The following is a 24,988-nucleotide window of genomic DNA, read 5'->3' as shown; positions in this document are numbered from 1 at the left end:
AAAGTTAATTAAATAAAGGCCCTGGTGGGGGGAGAACAGAAATTCAAAGAAAGAGGGACAGAGTGTACAATGGTAAAATATGGTGAAACCTCTGCCCATCCCTAGGTTCTGAGACCCACCTACAAGGTAAGTAATTAAAACACTCTGAGAGGCAAAGAAAAAAAAAAAGAGAGTCAGACTCTTGCTTATTAAAAGAAAAAAAATATCAAAGAAGGCTATTGAGAGACACGGAGAAAGAGCAAAGAACAGGTCAGTTCTGTACTACACTCCCCACTTGGTCTTGATAACATTTCTGTAGAAATCGATCTAGTACCAAGCGAGCCACTACCATTATATTGTGCAATACAGTACAAGACCACACAGCTGCCAATTCCCTACTGCTCCTTACCTAGCCAACATACAGTACACAATCAACTTTCAATGGATCAGACAGGTTGTGGAAAAACCCTATCCGGGGTGCATAGTGATTGGAACACGCACTGAAAGGGAGAGCTGGTCAGATGGAATAAGAGAAGAAGTGTTTCAAGTAAGGAGAGAGGAAGAACATAAAGAGAGTGAGAAGCTGATACCAAGAAAGGAAGTGACAAAGCAGCAAAAAAAAAAAAAAAAAAAAAAGAGAAGGAAAGAACAAAATAAAGTGAAACACCCTAAGTAACTTGAGCTATTTGAGCAGAAGAGAGGAGGCAACCGAGAAAGAAAACATAATATATGTGTACTGTATAATATATATTGCACACATACTGTACACACATTTGGTTATGCAATGCTTCTTTGTTCTGCAGTTAGATCTTACCAGTTCTCGATATACTCCTTCTGATCTTCCCTCACTTCTGATTATCTTTTCTCTCTGGAAGGATTCCCTGTTGCGGCTCCCTCCAGCACCTGTATTGAGATTGCTTCCAGCATTACCACCTCCTCCAAATGTCTTGGTCTACAGATAAGAAAAGCTGAGTTAAAGCAAGCAGCGCCTTTTACACTCGTACTAAAGATTAAGGCATTATACAGTGGCAACAAATCCCCAGGAGTTTCAGTTTTTATTTTTTTATGTTGAGCTGTAACCACTGATAAATAAAACGTTAATTTCCATAAAACGGAACAGTAATTTACTCATTGGCCGTTTCATGCTTATCAGCATTTCAAGCTGTAAAAAATAAGTTATATAATGTTCACGTTTATGAGCTACTCTGAGCTGAATCATAACAATAAAGCCAAATGGAAAACTATATAGCAGGATATAAAATAAGACGAGCGTTAAACTGGGTAAATTCCATGGAATGTTAAACCAAGCTTCTGCGGTTTCCTGTGCAGCACAAAACTCAGCGCTATGCAAAAAAAAGCCAGAAAATGTGATTGTGTTGTCAATGCCCTTCCAGCAAGCTAATCAAGAAACCGATGCACATATTATTAGGGCTTATTTATAGAAAACAAGATGGGATTTTGGCATCCATAGACTCGGAGACAGCCAATAAAGCAACATAAACAAACAGGCTGATGTTTATCAAGCAGTGCTCTCTGCAGGGCGGCTGGTTCAGAGCATTTCCTTACACCATCATATAATCAGCCAGGTTTATATAGTGTTTAATTGGACATAAATACTTGGCAAACATGAAGTTGTGGTTTATCCCTGCACCAAGATCACAAGCCTAGCTTAACTAATGCTGGATACACACCATGCGTTTCCGCATTCGATGCGTCCGCCGATACGCATCAATTCGATTATTTCCGACATGTCCGATTCAAGCTTCGATGGATCGTTAGGTCGATTTTCCATACTTTACATGGCAATCGATCTAAAATTCATCGAAATGTGTTCGGAAATGCTCGGAAATAATCGAATCAACACGTATCGACGGACGCATTCGACGCGGAAACGCATGGTGTGTATCCAGCATAAGACAAAACTGGATTGATTACAACTTCTTAAACAATTATCTGTGTTCAAAAATGCAATAGTGAAATAACTTACACAACAGTAAATGGCATATAAAGTTAAACACTTCCTCGGCAGCTTACGTCTAACATGGTGAATATAATTTAGACTGGTTTCACGCTGTAAACTGGCGGTAGAGGTGCGATGCGATCAGATGATCGCATCGCACTGCTAAAAATAGCCGTTGGGAATTACAGCTTCCCGAAGGCTATTTTTAGTGAGGTTCTCAGCGATTGGAGGAGAAAAGAAAAAAGTAAAGGGTAGAAATGACATCAGGATTTAGCCTAAACTGTAGGCAAAAGACATGGCCCCCACCAGGAACAGAAACCTCTTCATTTACTATATAAAATTCACTGAAATCAAAACGTGGACAGTACAATACATGTGTTATGTAAGTAGATCAAGTATTTATCTACTTATATACAGGGCCGGATTTCTGGCAAGGCCACATAGGCCATGGCCTAGGGCACTAAAAATATAGGGGCGGCACATTGAGGGGCAGTAAAGCTGTTCTTTGCAGCCATCCCTATCTACAAGGACAGCTTTAACCTTTGAACTCTCTGTCCTGTACTTGTGTCATTCCAGCAAGACCTGTAAGCTCTATTCTGCAGGTACACATCAGCCTAACTGGGTCCATCATTAACGAAATGGCAAGCATAAAATAAAAGTTCTTAAGGAAAACATAACTTATAATCTATATGCATATTACTAAAATAGCTATTGTCTGTGACTTCCAATGATGGAAAGTAAGGGAATTCTCATTGGGGCTCACAGAGATAACAACCATACTGACGGTATAGTCGGCCTAGGACAGTAAAAAGTACAAATCCGGCCCTGCTTATATATGTGTTTTTTCCCCTGGCATAGACTGGCTAATCCTACTGCTTTAAAGAAAAAAAACATTTCTTTGTTACAGCTGATACAAATCCTGCAATAAATCTGCAGTGTGGACGTCATTGGGAGTCCGGATCCACGTGACAGATAGCGGCGATCGAGCGCGGGGTGGCGGCGATCGGTGTGCTGACGCAGCTAGCAAAGTGGGGTTACCGCCAAGGAGGTTAAAGCAGACATATTGTTAACATCCTGTGTTTACAAGGTAGCTGCTCTGCTGTGGCAGAGGAAATTCTTGAGCTGACACAGCGGAGAGATCAAATTACAGATGAGGAGGAATTAGGCAGGCAAAGCTCTCCAAATACATACAAGGTGCATTTCTCTATGTTTTCCTTCTGTCCTGCAAGAGTTCAGGTCCACTTTAAAGAATATAAAACAACCTTTTTAATGATTTGAGTAGTATGAAATATGGCCATGGATTTTCTAATGTGAAACCACTGGTATTTTTTTAACAAATAAGCAATTATTTCAGTTAAAATGAAACCGTGACAAAACAAAATCTGGAAAAGTTAGATACTTACCTGGGTAGAGGGAAGTCCCTAGATGATACAGAAGTTTCTCAGATTATCCTCCAGCCCACTGCTGCTTGCTGGGACCCTGTTCTTCGTGTCTGAGCTCTCGTCTGTGTATGAGCATGGCTGCACTGTGCAGATGCAAGTATGGCGTGCGCAGTAACACAAAGCCGCTTACGCACAGCTTTTTCATTCATGCACGAGCGGCTCCGTGCTACTACCTTGGTCTCGCTTCTAAACAGACGGGAATATGGCCACAAGAACTTTTTCAACAAGGCTTGTCAAATATGCTCAGACGGTCCCAGTGAACTTTCTTGAGGCTCCCCTCCACTGAGGTATCTATCTTTCACAGGTTTTTCTTTGTCAGAGGTACACTTTAAGTGTTGCAAATGGCTAGGATTCAAAGCAAACATTATTTCAATTTGTTTACTGGCATACAAATGTAGAGAAAGGGCTCATTCTCACTTGAGCAGGAATCGTGCGATTCCAGCTCACCGCAAACCGCTAGCGGTTTTTAACCACTTCGCATCCAGACCTTGTTTTCCCCTTATTGACCAGAGCAGTTTTGATGCTTTAGCGGTGTCCCTATTCAATCAGCAATAACTTTATCCCTACTCACTACACCTAAATGATCTATATATCGTTTTTTTCAAGACAAACCAGGCTTTCAATGGGGGGTATTTAGTCCCAAGAACAATTTTGTTTTCTAGGCATTTTAATTGAAAAAAGGGAACAAAAATTAAAAAAATGCATTATTTCTCAGTTTTTAACAATTCCAGTTTAAAAATAAAAAGTACCACAGTTTATAAAACCATTCCACCAGTTAATGTCCCCCCTAATATAGTCAGATGTGCCCCGAGTATCAGCCCAACCTTCCCAGTTTAGCCAGATTTGACCCCAATATCGGCACCCCGGTATAGTCAGATGTGTCCCATGTATCTACCACCCCCCAGTACAGAGAGACAGTAACGCCGCCAGGATTGGCACCCCTCATTATAGGCAGTTGTGTCCCCCGGATAAAATTTCCCCCTTTATAGCCATATGTACCCCCAGAATTGCCCCCCCCCCACCAATTATAGCCAGATGTGCCCCCAGTATTAGGTTACCCCCTCCCCCAGATAATCAAATGATCCCCCATTGTCAGATGTCATCCCCCCAGTTACCCAGATGCCTGGCAGTTTTTTGCACCCCCAACCCCCCCCCCCCTCCCCCTCCCCCCCCAGTGTGGGTAGCCAGATGTATGACCCCCCCCCCCCATTAGGCAGCCCCTCCGTGCACAGATGCTAAAAAAATGTAAATAAAGCCACCTCTCTCACCTTACCTCGTTCCAGCGATGAGCCTGCAGCCCGAGCATCCGATCCCAGCTCTGATCTCAGCCGCGTATTGCCGGTGACCCGGGTCCCAGCTTGATGACGTCATCAAGCCGGGACCCGGGTCACCGGCAATACGCGGCTGAGATCAGAGCTGGGATCGGATGCTCGGGCTGCAGGCTCATCGCTGGAACGAGGTAAGGTGAGAGAGGCGGCTTTATTTACATTTTTTTTAGCCATCTGTGCACGGAGGAGGGGGAGATGAAGGATCACGCTGTTTGTTACAGCGGTGATCGTTCATCCGCGGGGGGGTCACTAATTGGCTACAAGGGAACATGTTCCCTTTTGCCAATTAGTAAGGCAACCGACAGTGCCGGGGGGTGCGCTCTGAAGCGCACCTGTCCCTGCACAAAAGGGCTTAAGGCAGGTCAGTATATCTACGTGGCTGTGGCTTGGAGAGTGCCACAGCTGACGTAGATATACTGTAGTGGTGGGGAAAGTGGTTAAAAACCGCTAGCACATGTAACACTATGGCAGAGTTCTCACGCCCATGACTGTGGTTAGCGTTAACCGCAAACGTGTTACATGCAGCAGTTTACCGGCGTTTCCGGAGCGATCAGGATTAGCTTGTATAGAACCGCTAATCGCGATCGCTCCCAAACCGCTACAGTGTCTAGTGTATATTTCGCGGGAAAATCACTCCCACAAAACGGTTTGCGGTTTTAGGTGTGAATGGGGCCTTACTCCCCATTGATGTTAATAGATACCGTCAGACTGGAAGGGTCAAAGCTGCTGCAAACCTTGTTTCTGCACTGTGCAGCTAATTCCTTGCATAGGAAAGAAAAAACACTGCAGCCATAATACAAATTTCAGGCGTGAAAAGAACAACAACTTTTGCATACAACTTTTTAACATTCATGGCCGACTGCAAACTAAAATTGAAAGGAAATTTGGTGTAACATTAAATTACTCTAAGCAGCAATGATCCATGTTTTCAGAAAATGTATAATCTGAAGTGAAAATAAACTTATGAGAAAATGATTTGTATGTGTAGTACAGCTAAGAAATAAGACATTAGTAGCACATATATGAGTCTCATATCTGTGCTACTAATATTGTACAAGAAGGGTTAAAGGAGTCATCAGGCAAAGTAAAGGAAGCCGATTTACCGGTACTTACCTGGGGCTTTTTCTCCAGCCCCTTGCAGCTGCCTGTCCCACACTGACAGCTTTGTTCACAGCGGCCGGCCTGGGGTCCCCGCATGGTGCAGAGGACGACCTCAAGGTCATCCTTACTGTGCCTGTGTGAAGCGCCGCTGTCAATCATGACCACGTTGCCTGCGGCGCACTGCGGAGGCACTCAGAAGGGACGGCTGCTGTGAATGAAGCTGTCCGCGTGGGACAGACGGCTGCAAGGGGCTGGAGAAAGCCCCAGGTAAGTAAATTGGCTTTCCTTTACTTTGCCTGATGACTCCTTTAAGAAACTTCAGTTATCTATGCAAAAGAGAACTAATTTAGTCAGAGAGCTATGCTATTTTATGAAGCACTTATCTCAACCTGTCTCACTGTTTCTTGATTGTTTAAGGTTTTTTTCTGCCAGAAAGTTCAAAGGGTCATTAGCTCTGCTCTGTTTCATCATTTAAAATACAGAGTGTAATTTGTAAATGGCAAATATTAGAGAATTATGCAGTGTTATAGACAAAAAGCTATATAACGGAAAATAAAAATATGAGACTCTTTTTTTCTTTGCTACTAATGTTCTAGTAATTATCCGTACTACACAACCAATTCATTAGATCGTAAGGTATTTTTTTTTTGCTTCAGTGTCACTTTAAAGAGCACCAGAAGCAAATGGGCTTATAGATAAATCTAAGTATTCCTTGCTAAATATTATGTTTACGCACTGCTATTGTGTCAATTTTCTTCTTGAAAGATGCTGTTTTCAAGTGATAAGCAGGAAATTGGGGAAGGGGATTGAGGAGGCAGTATGCAGTACTTTGTAACATTGTTATTATGTAACATTTGAGTGTCATGCAAGCCATTTAGTAATTTAAGGTTATTAAAATCTACTATCTATTTCAATTTGTAGGCAACTTATTCTCCAAAATTACCAAGAAGTTCAAATATCACTTCCTTGCAACGTTTAAGTACAGATCCATTGCCTGTGGCATGTGAAATATGCAGAGCGGACACAGACTTGCTTGCAGAGATCCTGGATAATGAGAGGTGTGGGAAACACACACCTCTTCTCTATAGCATAAATAACTCACTATGATTTGCATTATTATTATTAACCACAAATGTAAAAAAGCTATTGTATAAGAAAAGTATTAGTAAAAGATACAAGAACACAGGACAAAGAGTTCCTAGAGTTGTCACTACCAGTATTCCCAGTGCATAAATATGCAGTAACAAATCTGACCTCTAAACACAAGTCTGACATTCTAAAGAGCAATGTCACTTTGATGACTGTATTAGATGTCTCATGCAATTTGTCACTGTTGGATGCCCTGGATTATGTGTCATTCCAGTACCCACAACTGTTACACATAATGTGCAAACCTACATGGCCCTATCAATTGCACATCCAAGGTTCCTAAAATGGTAGCAATCCAAATCACTGTATGTTAACCTCGTACAGAGTTAGCCAGCATATCAAATTAACTGGGAAATACACTTAGTAACAAAATTCCACTATGTAAAATCAGAACAATGGCCACCATCTTGAACTACAACATGACAGAACAGAAGACATGAATAGAACATTATATACTGTACATTATGCTTTATATAAAGGCTCCAAACTGCTAAAGGAAATAAAAAATACATAAAAAGCTAATGCAGATCCACTTACAAGAGCTTGTTGAACAGGACGCAGGAAATAGCAGATAGTAGAATATTGGTAAAGTGACTGTTATTCTAATACCTAAAACATTTAGTAAGATGATGGTAATATTTACTGATAATTTGCTATGACATAACCCTATTCTTAAACATAGTCCTCCCTCTACCGATACCTAATCCTAAGAGAGAGGCGCTCATGCTTGCTACACAGCCATAGCAGTTAAGGCACCTGTTTTTTTAACTGAGGAAGCAAGCAAGCACCTGCAAAATCGCTTTGTCAATTTTATGTGCTCGAATAAAAGACCTTTTTCAATAAACTGGTCCAAATTCTTCAAGAACAGTAAGATTACCTCTCTGGTTATAAGGTTAACAGCTTATTAGCCGATCTGTATGCATTGGGGGCCTCCACCCTTGTTTTAAGTGTCTGACACAGAAGAACAGAGTTTTGAATCACAGCTCTTACTGTTCAGTAAGCCAGCACCTGTTCAGTAAGGAGTCATTGGGCTAGACTCCCTTACACTGCTATTTCCTACTGAGCGTGCCCTAGTGGATGTAGCTAAAGCACTTTGAGTCCGCCAGGAGAAAAGCACAATATAAATGTTCTCTTTCTTGTCTTATTCAGTACAGTACACTGGATTTCAGAAGATTCAAAGTAAAGAAAAAACTTCTGACCTCTTTGCTTTTTGCGACTTCAGCAATAGCGGCTGTCCTCTGCTTCTCAAACTCGTCATTCTCCCCAACAGGTTTGGTGGCGCTAGAAGCTTGCAGCGTTTTACGGCTATCAAGTTCTTTGCTGTCAACCGAAGTAGCAGATACGCGGTGCTGAAACAAAACGTGTAAATCTCTAGTCAACAAGAATGATCTATTTTTTGCTTCAGTTTAAACAAGCACAGCGCTACAGTTCATCGCAAATCTTACGTTATGACAGGCAATAGACTAATCATCTAACTATGTGTTATGAAAAACTAAAGGGAAAAAAAAGAGAAAATAACTGTCACCACACAGATGAGATGTTAAATGTAGAAAGAACGTGTGAAATATTTTGCTAAGCTCACAGAGATGATCATCATCAGTAAAGGATGACTAGTCTGTGCTTGAAATTCATATGTAGCTTGTGCATGCATGATTAATTAGACAGCGCAGAGCGTAATAAAGGTTAGAAAAGCAGAAAATAAGGCATTTAACTACATCAAAGCTAATAACCTGTGGGCAGTTTTAAGATGTAGAGCCATGAAAAAAATAATAATCACACTGCACTTATCTATGCAGTGGTCCATAAAGTGTGCCCAGCACAGGTCCAAACTGCAAGTCAGACCCCTGCAGAGTACAAAATGTCAGTGACTCTCTGCAGAGTTCCAAATCAGATAAAGTAAAGCACTGTCAAATGCTGTACAAATGGTTTGATGAGGAAAAACTCTTGTAGAAAAGCATGCCGTCCTTCCCTAATATCTCAAACGGACTGCCCTTTATATTGTAAGATCGTAAGGGCAGTGACGACCTCCTACTGTTTCTTATTCCGATGTAATCTATCATATGAACATGTACCAGAATCGGTGATGTCTCAAACCAACTATATACAACCGTGTCATACAAAGCCACAGCGCCAGGTATTATGTTGTTGTAGGCATACATATACTCCAATCCACCTCCAGAGAACCCTCCTGTATCGTGGGTGCCTGTAGCGCAACTAGGTGCATCCAGAGCCGGATTAAGGCCAAATGGGGCCCTAAGCAAAGTACCCAATTTGGGCAGCCCTCCATTAACCGCCCTTTAAAAATTGTAATAAAAAAATAACAAACCTTTTTCTGGCAGTGGCAGAGATAGCAGGTAAAATGGCCGGCTGGCAGTGGTCGTGTGCGGCATATGTCCTGGTCGTTTCAGGTAGCGCTCTGCAGTTAGGAGGGGAGTGGAGGTGACAGGCGGCATGCGTGGTGGTGTGTATGGAACCACGGCCCGACCATGTGCTTACAGTTAGGTTCCAGCTGATCCAGCTCCTGTGCGGCGGACATGCTCCAGGCTCCAGCTGATTCGGGCTGACACAACGTGGATACAGGAGGTGACGAGGTGCTGGAGCCACGGCCACGTGGGTTACAGCCAGGGAAGAGCAGAGATGCTTGGCGGCATGTATGGAGCCGCTACCCGACCACGTGGCCCAGCCAGGTCCCAGCTGAACTGGCTTCTGCTGATCCGCCTCATGAATCAGCGCAGATCCAGCTAAGCAAAAGGTTGCCAGGTGCAGTAGGCAGCAGCCCGACTCCGTTACAGCCAGGTCTACGCTGATCTGGGTCCTGTGGTGGTGTACTGGGCTCTGATGCTTTGCGTGTCCTAGGTCTTTCCATCCCAGGATCCACATGACAGCGCGTCTCTTGTCATGTGATATCCCGAGTACTGTCACATGACATTGCTGTAACCATGCAGAGGACGCCGGGGGTACTGCGGAAGAGAGCTGTCATCGCAGGAATGCCGGAGGCCGGCGAGTCTTTTTTTTACTATATTATACCCGCACTGCCAGGCCGCACGGAGCGGAGAGGGACTAGGGAGGGAGAGAAGGGGACTCAGGGTACCTTGCCAGGGGCCCTTAGACTGACACTTGGGCCCCAAGCAAATGCTTTATGTGCCTGGTCGGTAATCCGGCCCTGGGTGCATCCCAAGAAAAGAAAAAGAGGGATTCTCTCAGTGGATAAAGTCCAAGGCAAATTTATTAGTAAAAAGCAACAAACATGCATACACAAGTGTCACTCACATAACGAGGGCCCTTTGCCATTTAGGACCCTCTCCGGAAAGTTTGCTTCCCACCCTTGTGGTACTAAATTAACACTTGCAATCTCTGGTGCATAGCCCGCTCTCGTCCAGACTAGTTTTGGCGTTCCACCGTCATCAGGGGATACAACAGAGTCCCCAGTATGCAGGACCAGGTGGGATCGCCTATGCTGAATACATGTGCTTGCTGGTTGCTTGAGCAACCAGCCTAAAAGGCACAAACCTCCCCCCCAAATACTCACGGAGCCTCCAGCGACATCTTGAAGCCTTCCTTTTACTTCTAGTGGCTTTACGGCATCGTGTCACGTGACATGCCGGGAGCTGCTGGGAGCTACAGGAAGGCTGTAAGATGTCGCTAAAGGCTCGGTGAGTATATCAAAGGCTGCAAACACCCTCAGACACCCCAAAACACAGTCCCTGTTATCCCTCAGGCATGACGGTTAGTTGAGACATCCTGTTACCTGAGTTACGGGGACTTTGCTGTATGTACTTGTATGTGTATTGCTGGATGTCCTGATTGTACAGAGTTTTGAACTTCTCATGTATCTATGCTCTCCACTATTTGTTTTGTACTATGTACAGCACTACGGAAGATGTTGGCGGTATATAAATAATAAAAAAAGAAATATGATAATATAAGCACAATACTACCTGCCCAAAAGGCACAAATGGTGGTGGTCCTCCTTCTGTCCCAATATTGCTTCGACTGTGCTTAGATAAACTCTGTGAAAAAAATGAAATAAATGAATAAAAAAAAAATAGGAATAATAAGAAAAATGACCCTAAAGAAAATACAGAAATTGTAAAGCCTTGCATATTAAAACTTTAATTCTTAACAAGCAAATCATCACGAAAGAAGATTGAGTACATTTTGTTTTCCTATCTGATTAGCAGCTTAGAAGATGTGCCTTGACTAAGACAATGGTAAGCCTTTGTCATAAAATACAGCAGGATGAATATACAAGTTTTAATGTACAGTTTCTATTTTGTGTCTGTCCTTTCAAATCTAGAAAGAAATATCAATCTGTAGACTTTCTACCAAAGAAATAAATCGCTGATGCATACAGTACACTGTAGTTTGTCCCTGAGAGGAATTCAGTCCAGCTTAGCTGCGGCAAATTAAAGAGGCAATGTAGTGACACACTTCCTATACTATAGCTATACATAGCTGTATATTGTTATGTAGCCCTCCCAATGAAGCTTAGCCTATGCTGTTTAGATATGCGGAATTCTCATCCCAGAGCATTCAGGGATAATAGGCATTATCTCAAACAAACATTCCTCAGTCGTCCATTTGGTTCAAAAGACACACCGTCTATTATGTGTGAATGAATTACCCACTGCTTAAAGGATACCCCAACTGAAATGTGACATAATGAGATAGACATGTGTATGTACAGTGCCTAGCACACAGATAACTATGCTGTGTTCCTTTTTTTCTTTCTCTGCCTGAAAGAGTTAAATATCAGGTATGTAAGTGGCTGACTCAGTCCTGACTCAGACAGGAAGTGACTACAGTGTGACCCTCACTGATAAGAAATTCCAACTATAAAACACTTTCCTAGCAGAAAATGGCTTCTGAGAGCAAGAAAGAGGTAAAAAAGGGGAATTTCTTATCAGTCGCCGCCGTGCATCTCTCTCACATGTGAGAGAATCACATGTGACTCGGCGGCGGCTGCTCTGCGGTGGCGGCGCTGGAAGTGCTCCCGCTCTCTCTCCGTGTCAGAGCGGTCAGCTGTTTGGTGGGGAGAATATATTGGCACCTGGTCCTGGGGGGGAGAGGGGGGTCGGCCAGACATAGGCATGCTCTGCATGCTAAGCAGTATCTGATATGCGGCTTTGCGTCCGGAGCTGGGGGAAAAGATTACATAGTAAAAAAATTAGATTGATTTTTAAGTTCTGCATTGGCTTTTTGGCTCACTTAAATACTAAATAAAACATTGCAATAGAGATTTAAATTTCAATTTGGGGGCTAACAGTTACTCTTTAAGGCCTCGTTCACATTGCATTCCGTGCTTGGGTTTTTTTGAGGCTTCCCTCCCCCCACCCTTTCCTGGCGATTTCTGTGTGTTGGGCGGTTTTGTAAACGCTTTTGCACAGCGATTCCGTTTTTTCACTTCCTGACGTCAGGAATGGTCTATGCAGCGCTTCTCTAAGCGGATCGGAAACAAACCACTCAGATGTGAACTCTCTCATAGAGAATCATTGCACAAACGCTTTCAAGGCGATTTGGAAAAATCGCTAGCGCTTAAAAAAAAACTCCAAAAGCGCCTACAGTGTGAACGAGCCCTAATGGAAGCAGGCATATTGTTAACATTCTGTGTTTACCAACTTGCTCTCTGCCATGGCAGTCAGCTGACAGAGCTGAGGGATCAAATTATGAGAGTAATATAGGAAATAGTAATTTACCCTGCATTTAACTCTGGGCTAAATGTACCTTTTATCGGTGTACACATGTATTTTACATTTTTAAAATTTTTCATGATCGTGGTAGGCTTGTATATTGAATACGTGCGTTATACAGAATTTGAGTTACCCTGTAATATCAGCTTTTTTGAGCTAGCAATGCAGCAGCAACAGCATTTAAACTAGAAACAGACCATAAGGGCTATTTTATACTACGCCCAAATTTGCTGCATTTTCAAATTGCATGCAAATCGCAAAATGATTAAAATGTCAGGAACCCTTTCATACTAGTAGTGTGATGTGATTGCGATGTGATTTTGACTGATAGCAAAAGTACTGCATGCTACATTTTTTTTTTATGTGTTTTCTCCTTGTGCTCCTTTCATCCATTAAAAATCGCAGCAAAATAAAATTGAAAAATCGCAACGAAATTGCACTGCATTTTGCAGCATGCAGTATAAAGTCCTGTACCCACTACACGATCTTTATGACGATTCTTATGACGACAGATGATTTTGAGCAATGACCAATCATTTCTGTGATCTCGCGACATGGGTAGAGGCGTGCGATTACACGAACAACGTTGGCAACATATGGCAATAAAGACCACATCACGGCGGATCGTATCTTTAAGATTCCTGGTGCCTTTCACGAAAAGTGCCGCAATCGTTTGAACTATCAATCGCACCCGATGTGTGCCGTCGCATGACGCTGCGTGTACCTGCTGGCAGGAAGATGAATCCAGGGAAGTCGTTGTGATCTGTCTTCCAGCGTCGTTAGGTGAGTATTCAGCTTAAAATACTTGCGGTCACTGGGGGGCTCAGTCACTGTAATGTGATTCCTCATCAGTAACTATGTCACTAGCATGGCAATCACTCATATGCCACAGTCTTACTAACTGCTTTGCTGAATGAGATGGAAGTGTATGACATTATATAGTGCTTATAATATATGATCAGTAATGGCCATAAAACTAAAAAAAAAACAAAAAAAAAACCCTAAGAAACTAATCTGAATAGTGACATAATATTAGTGATGTAATATGAACCCTGAAAAGTGTAATTCTATTTGATTATGTATGAGTGTATGATATACTTAATAAGGGTCAGGGACATGGGTCATTAGAGAAATTGCCCATATACAAATGATTGCACATTTTTCTTAAAAGACATTTATGGTCGCCGAGCCCTCACTGCAAATCATTACAGCTAATTGACAATCTCCCTATTTAACTCCATCACTATGTATAATATTAATGAGGCACTTTTCATGAATATTCCTAGTATGTCAACCTCATGCACACATGCTTCATACAATTAGGATCTGTCCTTCTCTCCTCAATAAAAGCCTCTAGACTAACTTAGGTCCATTATGCGTACGCACAGATCTAACCAGCGGGTTTACCGCATACAGCTGCAAAACCTGTGCGCAATAATATGGGTTACACATTGCAGATTATTGCTGCATCGAAACAATATGACACGTCCATTTAGAAAAAAAATTGAAATGAACAGCCACACAATAAATTGCAGCTGGCAGCGGCCGCATATTAAAAATTGCTGAAGTATCTTCAATAATATAGATGCCGTAGAAGAAAATCATATTGGAAATGTATTACACAATATAAAATGCATTCTGAGATTCAGGGAGATTTCTGATTTCAAATGGCTTTTTATTTCCGCCTTGCTACATCAAGATCCTTCTGTTCTAGTAAGCCGTGTGACATGCATGCAAAAATCTGATTGAATAGAGCCGTAAAATGGGCAAGAAGGAAGCACAGGCAGTAAAGGCAGACTTAGAAGATGTTTCTTTTCAACAGCATTAAACATTTACTTATCTAACTTCCAGGAGACCCCAGTAGTGACATATGAATGCCCAGCAAATGACTAACTGTATTTCATGGTCAGCTTTTTACTGGTTCCGTAAAATAAACTGATATGCTAAAATGAATGTGGTTCATGCATGATAGGAGACTTTTGAAATTCTGTTTATTTATTCATATTACATATATAGGGAATAAATAAGAAAATGTAACAGGGAGGTGGATATAAATCCAAGAAGGGAAATGAATGTCTGAAGCAATAACCAGAAAAAGGTGATAACACAAATACAAACAAATACAGCATGACAGCTGGCCGAGAGTGGATGTAAATAATTAGCAATTAAAAATCTAAAGGAGGAAAATAATAAAGTGGTGCATATTTTTACCTGTCTATGCTTTACTACTTTGTATGAGTAACTCTAATTTTAATCCTAGTCTGGTAGGAGTCCCAGCAGCCATCAGTTCTGTGCACACTCTATAGTGACAGTGGATGAGGCCAGATGAATCCTAGGTTCTCAACAAGTGGTATCTCAGCAAGTGGTAATGATACTGCTAGGGGTACCTGGGTTGGTTTCAGGAGGTACTTGAACGTGTCATTGTTAATCAAGAACAGTGAGTTTTGGATTAAAAAAAAAAAAAAAATCACGTATAAATAAGCCTAAGGTGGTGTCCATCTATTGAATAAGAAGCTGAGCTGCTATGGGGATGCATTTTCATGGAACGTGGATGCATTTTTACTATATTCCCTGAATTTATGTCACAGAAAAAGCTTATAAAAAAAATCCCGCAATTATGTAAGTTTATACACAAGTTTGTCCAAAAAAAACAAACAAACAGAAAAAACTGTTACTGGCTGCAACAGTGACCATTCAAAAAAACAAAAAACAAAAACAAACAAACAAACAAACACAGGCACAGAGCTCAGGAACACATGTTCCCTTACACCAATCAGTGTATCCTTTGAAGCCTTCGGGTGGGCATGTGCACACGCTCGAGAGCACTTGTACGTGCATGGGGGACCTGTATGATTGTGCACGGCAACTGGATAGTGCACATTAGAAGCAGATGACAAATATATACACCCCTGAAGCAAATATAAGGTTGCAAAGGGTGTACATTTGCTGTCCTCTGTGCAGGTAGTGGTTAAAATACAGCACTACCTATGAGCATATATTATGGGAATAAACAAACATGTTTTTCCTCAGGGCTCGTTTCCACTATAGCGAATCTGCATGTGGGCACCGCATGCGGATTCGCATAGGCAATACAAGTGGATGGGATTGTTTCCAGTTGTGCGTCGTGCGGGTGCGTTTTGGTGTGCGGGGGAAATCTGCACGGCAGAGCCGTCAGATTTCGCGTGCAGCTGGAAAGCGGGCGCATTGCCCGCAATGCTTTTAATAGGGCAATCGCATGTAGCTTTGTCATGCGGTTTTCCCCGCGATTTCGCATGTAATGTTATGGAAATTTACACAGGCAGTGACATGGTTAAATTCGTCTGCTTCCTAACCATGCGAAATCGCGGGGAAAACCGCATGCAGAAACGCATCCGCATGCGATTTCGTCCGCGGTGGAATCCAGGCGATTCCGCACCGCAACAGTGGAAACGAGCCCTCAAGCGGTGAGTGATCCTGATGTGACTGGTCCTTTCTGTAGGTTTCTCATCATACAGTATACTATATATAAGATAACAACCACACTGGGGATGTTTCTGTGTTCCACCCCTGTGGAGTTTTCACTGCTTATTTCCTAGGTACCCCGAAGCAATCAAACAGAATCTATGTGCTCAAAAAATATATTATACAAAAAAAGCTCTGCAAATATTAAGGGCTAGTTCACAATGCTCAGTTGCATTGCAAAATAATTCTGCACGTCAACTCACTGCCCATACAATTCTATTGTGCTGTTCACAGTACTGCGTCGTAACTGACTGCGTTATACTAACTCGCTGCATGCAGGCTTTGTATTACAGGGTGTGTCCAGTCTCCACTGCAGTTCACACACATTTGAACGTGTGCCTTATGAAACTGACCACTGTGAACCTAGCCTTAAAGAGACACTGAAGCAAAAAAAAATATTATATTATGATTTGTATGAGTAGAACAGCTAAGAGATAAAACATTAGAAGCAAAGACATAAGTTTAATATTGTTTCCAGTACAGGGGGGGTTCGGTGTGGCTTGGCTAATCGGCGGGTAGCGGCGGCGATCGGAATGCACACGCAGCCAGCAAAGTGCTAGCTGCGTGTTGCAAAAAAAATTTATGCGAATAAAATGTAAAGTAAAGTGAAGATGCTTTAAAAAAAAAAAAAAAAAAAAAAAAAAAACAACGCAATTAATAACTTACGGTACTTATGAAATAAAAACACTTAAAAAGCATGACCAGACTAAAACCTACCGGTAACTCAAGTTAGTACATGGTGTGACAATATCTGTCCAGTACTTAAGCAAAGCAAAGATTTTGTTTCTCGCTTGTGATACTCTCTCTGCAAGAGATTTGCTTGATGGTGTTTGCACAATCTCTTGATCTTTTTGTTGCACCTATTTCTTTAAGCCTCATCTACCTGTTACATGTTGTGTTTTAATGGAAGCAGTAAATTTGGGAGTCTGGGGCTAATGGTCGATTTGGGCTCCCATAGGCGGTTAATGCAAATATTGTTAATAGGGCACCTAAAGCAGAAATTTGGGGGAACGATTAATATTGTTTTCGACATTAGAACATTCAAGTTTTTGAAATAGGTTATGATTGGGGGGGGGGGGGGGGGGGTGTTAGGCACCACTGAGGAGGTCTTAGGCACCACTGAGGAGGTCTTAGGTTTAGGCACCACCCAGGGAGGTCTTAGGTTTAGGCACCACCAAGGGGGGGTCTTAGGGTTAGGGACCACCAGGAGGGGTCTTAGGGTTAGGCACCACCTTGAAGGGTCTTAGGGTTAGGCACCACCAGGAGGAGTCTTAGGGTTAGGCACCACCAAAAGAGGGTTCTGTGTGAGTAGGGTTTGGTTAAGCTGTATTGTTGAATAATTAAATGGTTTTTAATGTAAATATCTTTTTGTTTTCAATTCCCAACTGTTTTAAAATTATACTTATCGTTTACATGTTTTTGGCTTTACTTTGCACCCAGCTAAAAACATTCTTCATTGTTTATTATGACTTCTTTAGGTAAGTATTGCAGATACCACACCCTACTTCCCATCCCATAGAGGTGTCTTTGTGAGAGATGTCTTTTTATTATGAATGTTTAGTAACATGGCTGGCTGTTTAACAAAATGTTATGTGGATGAGAATAGTCTTGTTTTCATTTACATTCTTTCATTTCATGAAAAGTTTGACACAGTTGCATCTATTTTTACCGAGCTTGCCAACTTGGAAGACAGAACAACTGGTGGCTTAAAAGACATTGGCCTCAATTCACTAAACTGATCTCCTGTCTTTAATAACTCTTCTAGAGTTGTTACCATGGTGATAAGGCATGTAGTATTCAGGAAACATTTTATCTCAGGCAAGCCTAAAGTTAGCTCTTCTGTCTTTAAGTTAACTCTCCAATCCTTAAAATAACTCCAGAGTTAAAGACAGGCTGTTAATTAGCTGCATGTGAAAATAACTACAGAGGAGGTAAATTAACTACAGAGGAGGTAAATTAACTACAGAGGAGGTAATTTAACTACAGGAGAGGTAACTTAAGGAATGAAGAGGTAAGATAACTCTCTCACGTGTGGAGGTAAGTTTTCTCTTGCCTTATTATCTCTAGCATGATCTTAGTGAATTGAGGCCATTGGCCTCAATTCACTAAGCTTATCTCCTGTCTTTAATAACTCTTCTAGAGTTGTTACCAGGTGATAAGGCATGTATTATTCAGGAAACATTTTACCTCAGGCAAGCCTAAAGTTAGCTCTTCTGTCTTTAAGTTAACTCTCCAATCCTTAAAATAACTCCAGAGTTAAAGATGGGCATGTGAAAATAACTACAGAGAGGGTAAATTAACTACAGATGAAGTAAAATAACTACAGAGGAGGTAAAATAACTACAGAGGAGGTAACTTAAGGAATGAAGAGATAAGATTACTCTCTCACTGTGTGGAGGTACGTTTTCTCTTGCCTTATTATCTCCAGCATGATCTTAGTGAATTGAGGTCATTGTATTTGTAATGTGAAAATATAACCTAAGAGAAAAAGTGAATTGGATTAGGCCTAATGAGGTAAAAAGTCTCTTGATGCTATTTTATTTTACTTCTGAATGCCACATGTTGCTTCTTTTCATACGTTTTTGCCTTAAAAATAAATAATACTAAAGCAATTGAATGCCCTTTTATTTACACATCATCACCCATCAGAGTTGATTATTTTGCAGTGACATCATCTGCACCACATAAGCTACACATGCAAAGAGGGGAAGAATAGTGATATGTATGTAAAATGTACATCACTGGCATGTTGGGGGGAGGGAGGGGGTGGCAGGGGTGTTTGTGCTCATCCAAGTTCCAGCAGGATGAGCCTGGCTACACTTGCATGTGTCTATTCGGAATTAGGTAGATAGTTACAGTTGTTTTCTCATCAGCTAATTTTCACTTTAGTTCTCCTTTAAATCAAGAGGAACCATTTTTTCTCTTTATTTTGAAAGCCTAGATACAGTCATCAAGTTCCCACATAACAGCAAATTCAGACTTTTATTATAAAACAATAAGGACAGTTATATATTGTATTTTTTCAACAAGAACGTAACCCTTTGTATATTTTATTTTTACAGGCAATCTGAGCCTTCTGTTCGCGTCTGCAGTTCAACAACATGAATGCACGTTTAAAAAAGCCCAGGGACTGTTTAAACTATTAAACTGCCTTGTCGTCAGCTGAACCCATTAGTGCCATTCATCCAGAGAGGCTGTAACATATAATGAAAATGTACAATGATAAAGCACCCTACAAGACTGAGAGCACAGCCTGAACAGAGCTTTACCAATAAAATTAATATGATGGGTTCACACTGCTGCCAAGGTAGGCAAATAAAAACATAGATCATAAAAAGGGAATTCATTTTACATGTATTCATAAAAGGACAGTGCAGCTGATACTGTGCTGCTGACAGCACTGCTTGGGTATAAGACATTCGTAAACTGAAAGAATGCTAACTTGGAGAAATGGTACACAATCTGTACCCCTTAAAGGACAACTGAACGGAGAAGAATATGGAGGCTGTTGTGTTTACTTCCTTTTAAATAATACCAGTTGCCTGACAGTGCTGCTGATCTATTTGGCAGCAGTAGTGTCTAAATAACACCAGAATCAAACATAATCTTTTCAGATCAGAAACATCTGATCTGCTGCATGCTTATTCAGTGTCTATGGCTAAAAGTTGATTAGCAGGACAGCCGAGCAAATGGTATTGTTTAAAATACACCCAAGGTGACGCGTGACATAATGAGATAAATGTGTGTAAGTACAGTTCAAAACATATTAATAACCAGGCTGTTTTATTTTGATGCCTGAAAGAGTTAATTTTTAGGCATGGAAGTGACAGCTTCTGTCTTGTTGGTACCTTGTCAGGAATATAGTAAACATCACTGATAAGGAAATTACAGCCATACTAGTTTCTCTAGCAGAATACACCTTCTGAGAGCAAGTGGAGATTAAAAAAAGAAGGCCAATAGTTCATGTATTTTCATTTAGACAAACTTAAAGGAAATGTCCGAGCTCCCCTGAAAAATGACATCTACTTACCTGGGGCTTCCTCCAACCCCTGGCAGCCAATATGTCCCTCACCACAGCTCCACTTCCAGCCAGTGGCCCAGGATCCCCTCTGTTCGCGATGGCGACCTCGCCAGGTCGGGATCTTCTGCACCTGCGTGAGAGCCGCTCCAAGCCACATCCACTTGGACAAGCATTTTACTTTATTTCCTTTATTAGGACATTTCCTTTATTAGGCAGGCACTGAGCAGAGACAACAAAACATTCAATCTGCCTTGTAAATGTTTAAATATATAATAAAAAAAAAACATGGAGTAACTAAAAAACAAAATTTTTAGGAGTAAGAGGATAAATACAATTTATTTATCTCATTTATTTTCACCTTTCGTTTCAGTTGTCCTTTAACCTTGTACACTTCTAGCTACACAAATACTAGTTAAGTAACCCTGTATTATTTATATTTTTCGTTTAGGCTAATCCTTTTACTTTCATAGCAGCAGTCATTTTTATCCTACACTGAAGATCTTAGTGTTTTTTTTAATGTATTACGTTTCTGAAAAGCCATTGTTTATTGCCTTAGTACATCATTTTTTTCTCAAGTACCCCCTTGACAAATACTGTACATATTTATTACCAGTAACACAAAGCTGCCAAACTGTCTATAAATATTTCCCAAAGAATCACTTATGCTTTTCAATAACTCAGGGTACTTATTCAGATCTGTTCCATATAAAGCTCTTATGATGGATTTACTTCAGCAGGCAAAGTAACCTCCAGGGTCCTTGTACTATTGACTCAAATCCTTTGATCTTTAAAGCTACAGGCAAAAAGCCAAATACACAGGTGAGAAATGGTATATGGGAAATTCCCTACCTACCAAAAGATTTGTAACTCTATCCAGACCACTTTGTATTGCCGACAGCCTAGCAGCATTGTACTGGCAGCACAAAGTATTCTGATCCCTTTTCTTTTCCCCCTTAAGGCCTGGAACCCACTAGGAACGCCTTTCTGAGCGCTTTGTGATTTGAAAAGCTCTTGCTAATGTAATGCTATGGGTGTGATCACACTAAAGTGATATGATTTTATAAAAATCAACCATAGCATTGCATTAGCAAGAGCTTTTTCAAATCACTAGTGCTTAGAAAAGGCTTCAAGTGGGTTTAAGCCCTAAATCAACAGAACATGGGCGAAGTCTGGGACAGCCTACTAATAAGACATTGTGAATTATGCTAGGTACATACCTTAGACATTGGTTGCCTGAAGAAATAGTCCATTATAGTTCTGGGTGACACATGTATACGCAAACACTCTGCTTATCTCTTTGTCAAGGAGCCCATTTTGCCCTATTTTGTACAGATCACCTGCCAGAACTACAGATGTCACCACCAGTGATAAATATGAGAATGTAAATCAGGGTGAGGAAAGATTCATACTTACCTCCGGTGTAGTCTACTCATCAATCTCTTTCTCCTCTCCTGTTTGTCCACTGTGATCGATGGAATCCTCCATTTCAAAAATGGCAATGATCCTGTAACAGCTTCCGGGTCAGCACAGTGTTAAACTGTAATATTACCCCCTTGAGCCATAGGGAAACATGGGCATTACCTTGCACATCAGTTGTCAAGAAACTGATATATAACTTACAGCAACTGACACATTTCAGTTCTCACAAAACCTTGTCAGAACTGGAAGGGATCGTTGTTAGAAGAAAATAGTGAGCTTCTGAGAGGAACTGACAGCGAGGTAAGTATGTCATATTCATTTGCTGGCACAGCATGTGTTTATTTTAAATAATTTTACTTGGTTCAGGTTCCCTTTAAAGACAAGAATGATAACAGTGAATCTGGTACTTTTACTAGCTCCTTATAAAAATCACAGTTTACTGAGCCTATTACCGGATTAAATTGTGATTATTGTTATATATCCTAGCAGCTCAGCCCTAAATCGTTAGATAACGTGCGGCAATGTACAGCTTGGTTTAATGCTTTTGACGGAAGAGGCATTATTTTAATGGTGAGAATTTGCTGGCTGAAAGATAACGACAGAGAGCCGACATCCACATGTGAAATCAGAAGCACAGCTTTGGGAAACCACTAGCATAGGAAACAGAGAGACTGTTCAAAAAGCAGATCTATGCTAGTCTGGTGGAATACAGAAATCAATATATAGATCACGCCTCGAATAACAAGAATTTGGCAGAGGATAAAATAAAGAACTGTGCAGCTTGACTCATCTGCTACCTTCTTTCCAGTACTGAGGAGTAAAAAAAAATCCCAATATGCTATTTAACCCCATCAAGGCCAAAAGCTGTGATTAGCAAATATAAGCTTCTAGCAGCTGATCCAGTTAATGAGTAGCACGGGCATAACTGTTCCAGTGATTTACAAGTGATATAATTCCCCTCCCAGGTGATAGTATTTAGCATGGTAGGTAACTATTTCCCTGAACAATACTTTTTACTTTACAAGTTTCTCTACTGCCTGACTATTACTCAGAGGATCCAATTCACATCTTCCAACAGTAAGGTCCACCTAATTGTAAATCTCTTGGCAATACCATTGGGGCATACATTTGAAAAAGGCACCTGATGACGGTAGTGGAATATAAGTACATTCTCTGATATTCTACTACTTCATTTAAATTGTAAAATATTGGTAATATTTACCAATATTTTACTATGACCTAACTTCTCCCTACTCTCACACAAAACCTTCCCTGGGGGTCCTAACACTTAACCTCCCCCTTGATAGTGCCTCACTCTTAAATCACTCCCGCCTTGTGGGGCCTAACCCTTAACCCCCATGGGCTACTAGCTTTACCTCCCCTCCCCCAGTGGGCATCTAACCTTAACCTATCCCCCCCCCCCCTTTCGGCACATTACCTTAAACCCCTCCCCTTTAAAACATATCCTTGTTCCAGCTATTTGTAGACGAGCCGCAGTTCACATATCGGGCGACCCCTGCATCCCCTATTATAAAGCATGCCCTTTTAAATAGGATGCTGCCTGTGCACTTTTCAACTGCTCCACCACTGTGCATGATAGTGCAGCCAATTAATATAATTGACTTGGACAGTGCACCAAAAAGAGGACCCGAGGTGGGTTTCTGCAATCAATATTAAGACACAGAGGCACATTCTGCATACTATCACCAGCCTCTGTGTCCTTATAGTATGCCCCCAGGCCCCCCCATGCTCTGCTGGCCCCCCTTATAAAAACCGCCAGGCTAGCGACACGCAGATTGTCGCTAGTCGGCTGTTAATATTCAGACTGCCACTCACCACTGCTCCCCTGACTCCTGTATAGTGCAGCTCCCTGCCTGCGTCCCTTCCCTCCCCACCTCCATAAGCCTTCTCCAATCGGCTTACAGAGGCAGGGAGGGAAGGGACGCAGGCGGGGAGCTGCACTATACAGGAGGCAGGGAAGCGGAGGTGAGTGGCAGCCTGAATGTACACAGCCAACTAGCAACAATCTGTGTGTCGCTAGCCTGGCAGTTTATAAAAGGGGGGACAGCAGAGCATGGGTGGAGCCTGGGGGCACACATAAGGACACAGAGGCTGGTGATAGTATGTAGAATGTGCCTTTGTGTCCTAATATTGATTGCAGAAACCCACCTCGGGTTCTCACCAAAAGGCTGCTTGCCTGAATTTTTTTTAAAATACTATGCTGTGTCTCACTACTGCCCAGTGTCACTGATTACATGAATGCGTCCTGGAAACTTGATCAGCAGTGGTGAATGGTAAGTGCAACTAGTAGTATGAACACGCAATTACTGACAAAGCTGTGCATAATATGTGTCATCCACACCCCTCCATAATAAATTTCAAGATACTTTCCCAACTGCATCCTCCACTCTGTGCACAACCGTGTTTCCCTCTTTAGAATCACTTCCTCATATCCATGTCTGCAGGACTTGGCAGCTTCGCTTTTGCCAAACATTCATCAGTCCTTCTAAAGTTCACCCTTATAAGTCCGTTCACTGGTGATGTATATCATTCAAACTAGGAAATTTCCTTCAGAAACTGAGCAGGCACTGCCTCCTACAAATGGTCATTTATAGCCACCTAAAATACACCAGCCTTTAGACTAATAAATACTGTATAGGGCTCTCTCCTCTTAAAGAGACACTTAAGCGAAAAAAAAAATATGATATAATGATTTGTATGTGTAGTACAGCTAAGAAAAAAAAACATTAGCAGCAGAGACACAAGTCTAATATTGTTTCCAGTAAAGGAAGAGCCAAGAGACTCCAGTTATCTATGCAAATTAGCCATTGAGCTCCACGACTTTCAAAGTCGCAGAGAACTCTGCCAGACACGTGAGATAATAAGCTTTAAAAAATTGGCCTCAATTCACTAAGCTTATCTCCTGTCTAATACAGTAACTCTTCTGAGCTATTTTACAGTTATCCCAATTATATCACCATGGTGATAACTGTAAAACAGCTCAGAAGAGTTATTAAAGGGGTTCTTTCGCGAAAAAAGTAGGCAGTTAAAAAATGTGACAGATGACAGGTTTTGGGCCAGTCCATCTTTTTAAAGCTGGCCACTAACGGTCCAATTTTTAGCGAAAAATCGTTCGAGCGATCAGAAATTCTGATCGGATTGGTTGTAAATAATCTCCATTGGTGGACACAATCGATTATGAACGAGTGAAAAAAATGTCGCCCGAATGAATTTTCGGCGAACGAAAATTTGGATTTTCTTGGTGGTCGTGATAGATAGGAAGCAATGATTGGTTAGTTGATGGTGTAGTGAACGATTTTTCGTCCGATCAGAATTTCTGATCGCTCAAACGATTTTTCGCTAGAAATTGGACCGTTAGTGGCCAGCTTTAGGGGGAT

The 24,988-nt window shown here is 41.5% G+C and overlaps 1 protein-coding gene across 2 annotated transcripts in view; it reads right to left on the bottom strand.

Annotated features, from left to right (window-relative positions):
- Window positions 1–24,988, bottom strand: part of TDRD3 (tudor domain containing 3) — a 415,364-nt gene that overhangs the window by 96,654 nt on the left and 293,722 nt on the right. For both annotated transcript variants that reach the window (XM_068267832.1, XM_068267833.1), the window contains exons 6-8: window positions 10,898–10,969; window positions 8,159–8,308; window positions 794–931 (exon numbers count right to left, since the gene is read on the bottom strand). In XM_068267832.1, the coding sequence (XP_068123933.1) occupies window positions 794–931; window positions 8,159–8,308; window positions 10,898–10,969 (360 nt within the window). The remainder of the gene's footprint in view (window positions 1–793; window positions 932–8,158; window positions 8,309–10,897; window positions 10,970–24,988) is intronic.

This window comes from Hyperolius riggenbachi, chromosome 2 (genome assembly GCF_040937935.1).
Source record: "Hyperolius riggenbachi isolate aHypRig1 chromosome 2, aHypRig1.pri, whole genome shotgun sequence".
NCBI classification, from domain to species: domain Eukaryota; kingdom Metazoa; phylum Chordata; class Amphibia; order Anura; family Hyperoliidae; genus Hyperolius; species Hyperolius riggenbachi.
This window is presented reverse-complemented; position numbering and strand designations above follow the sequence as displayed.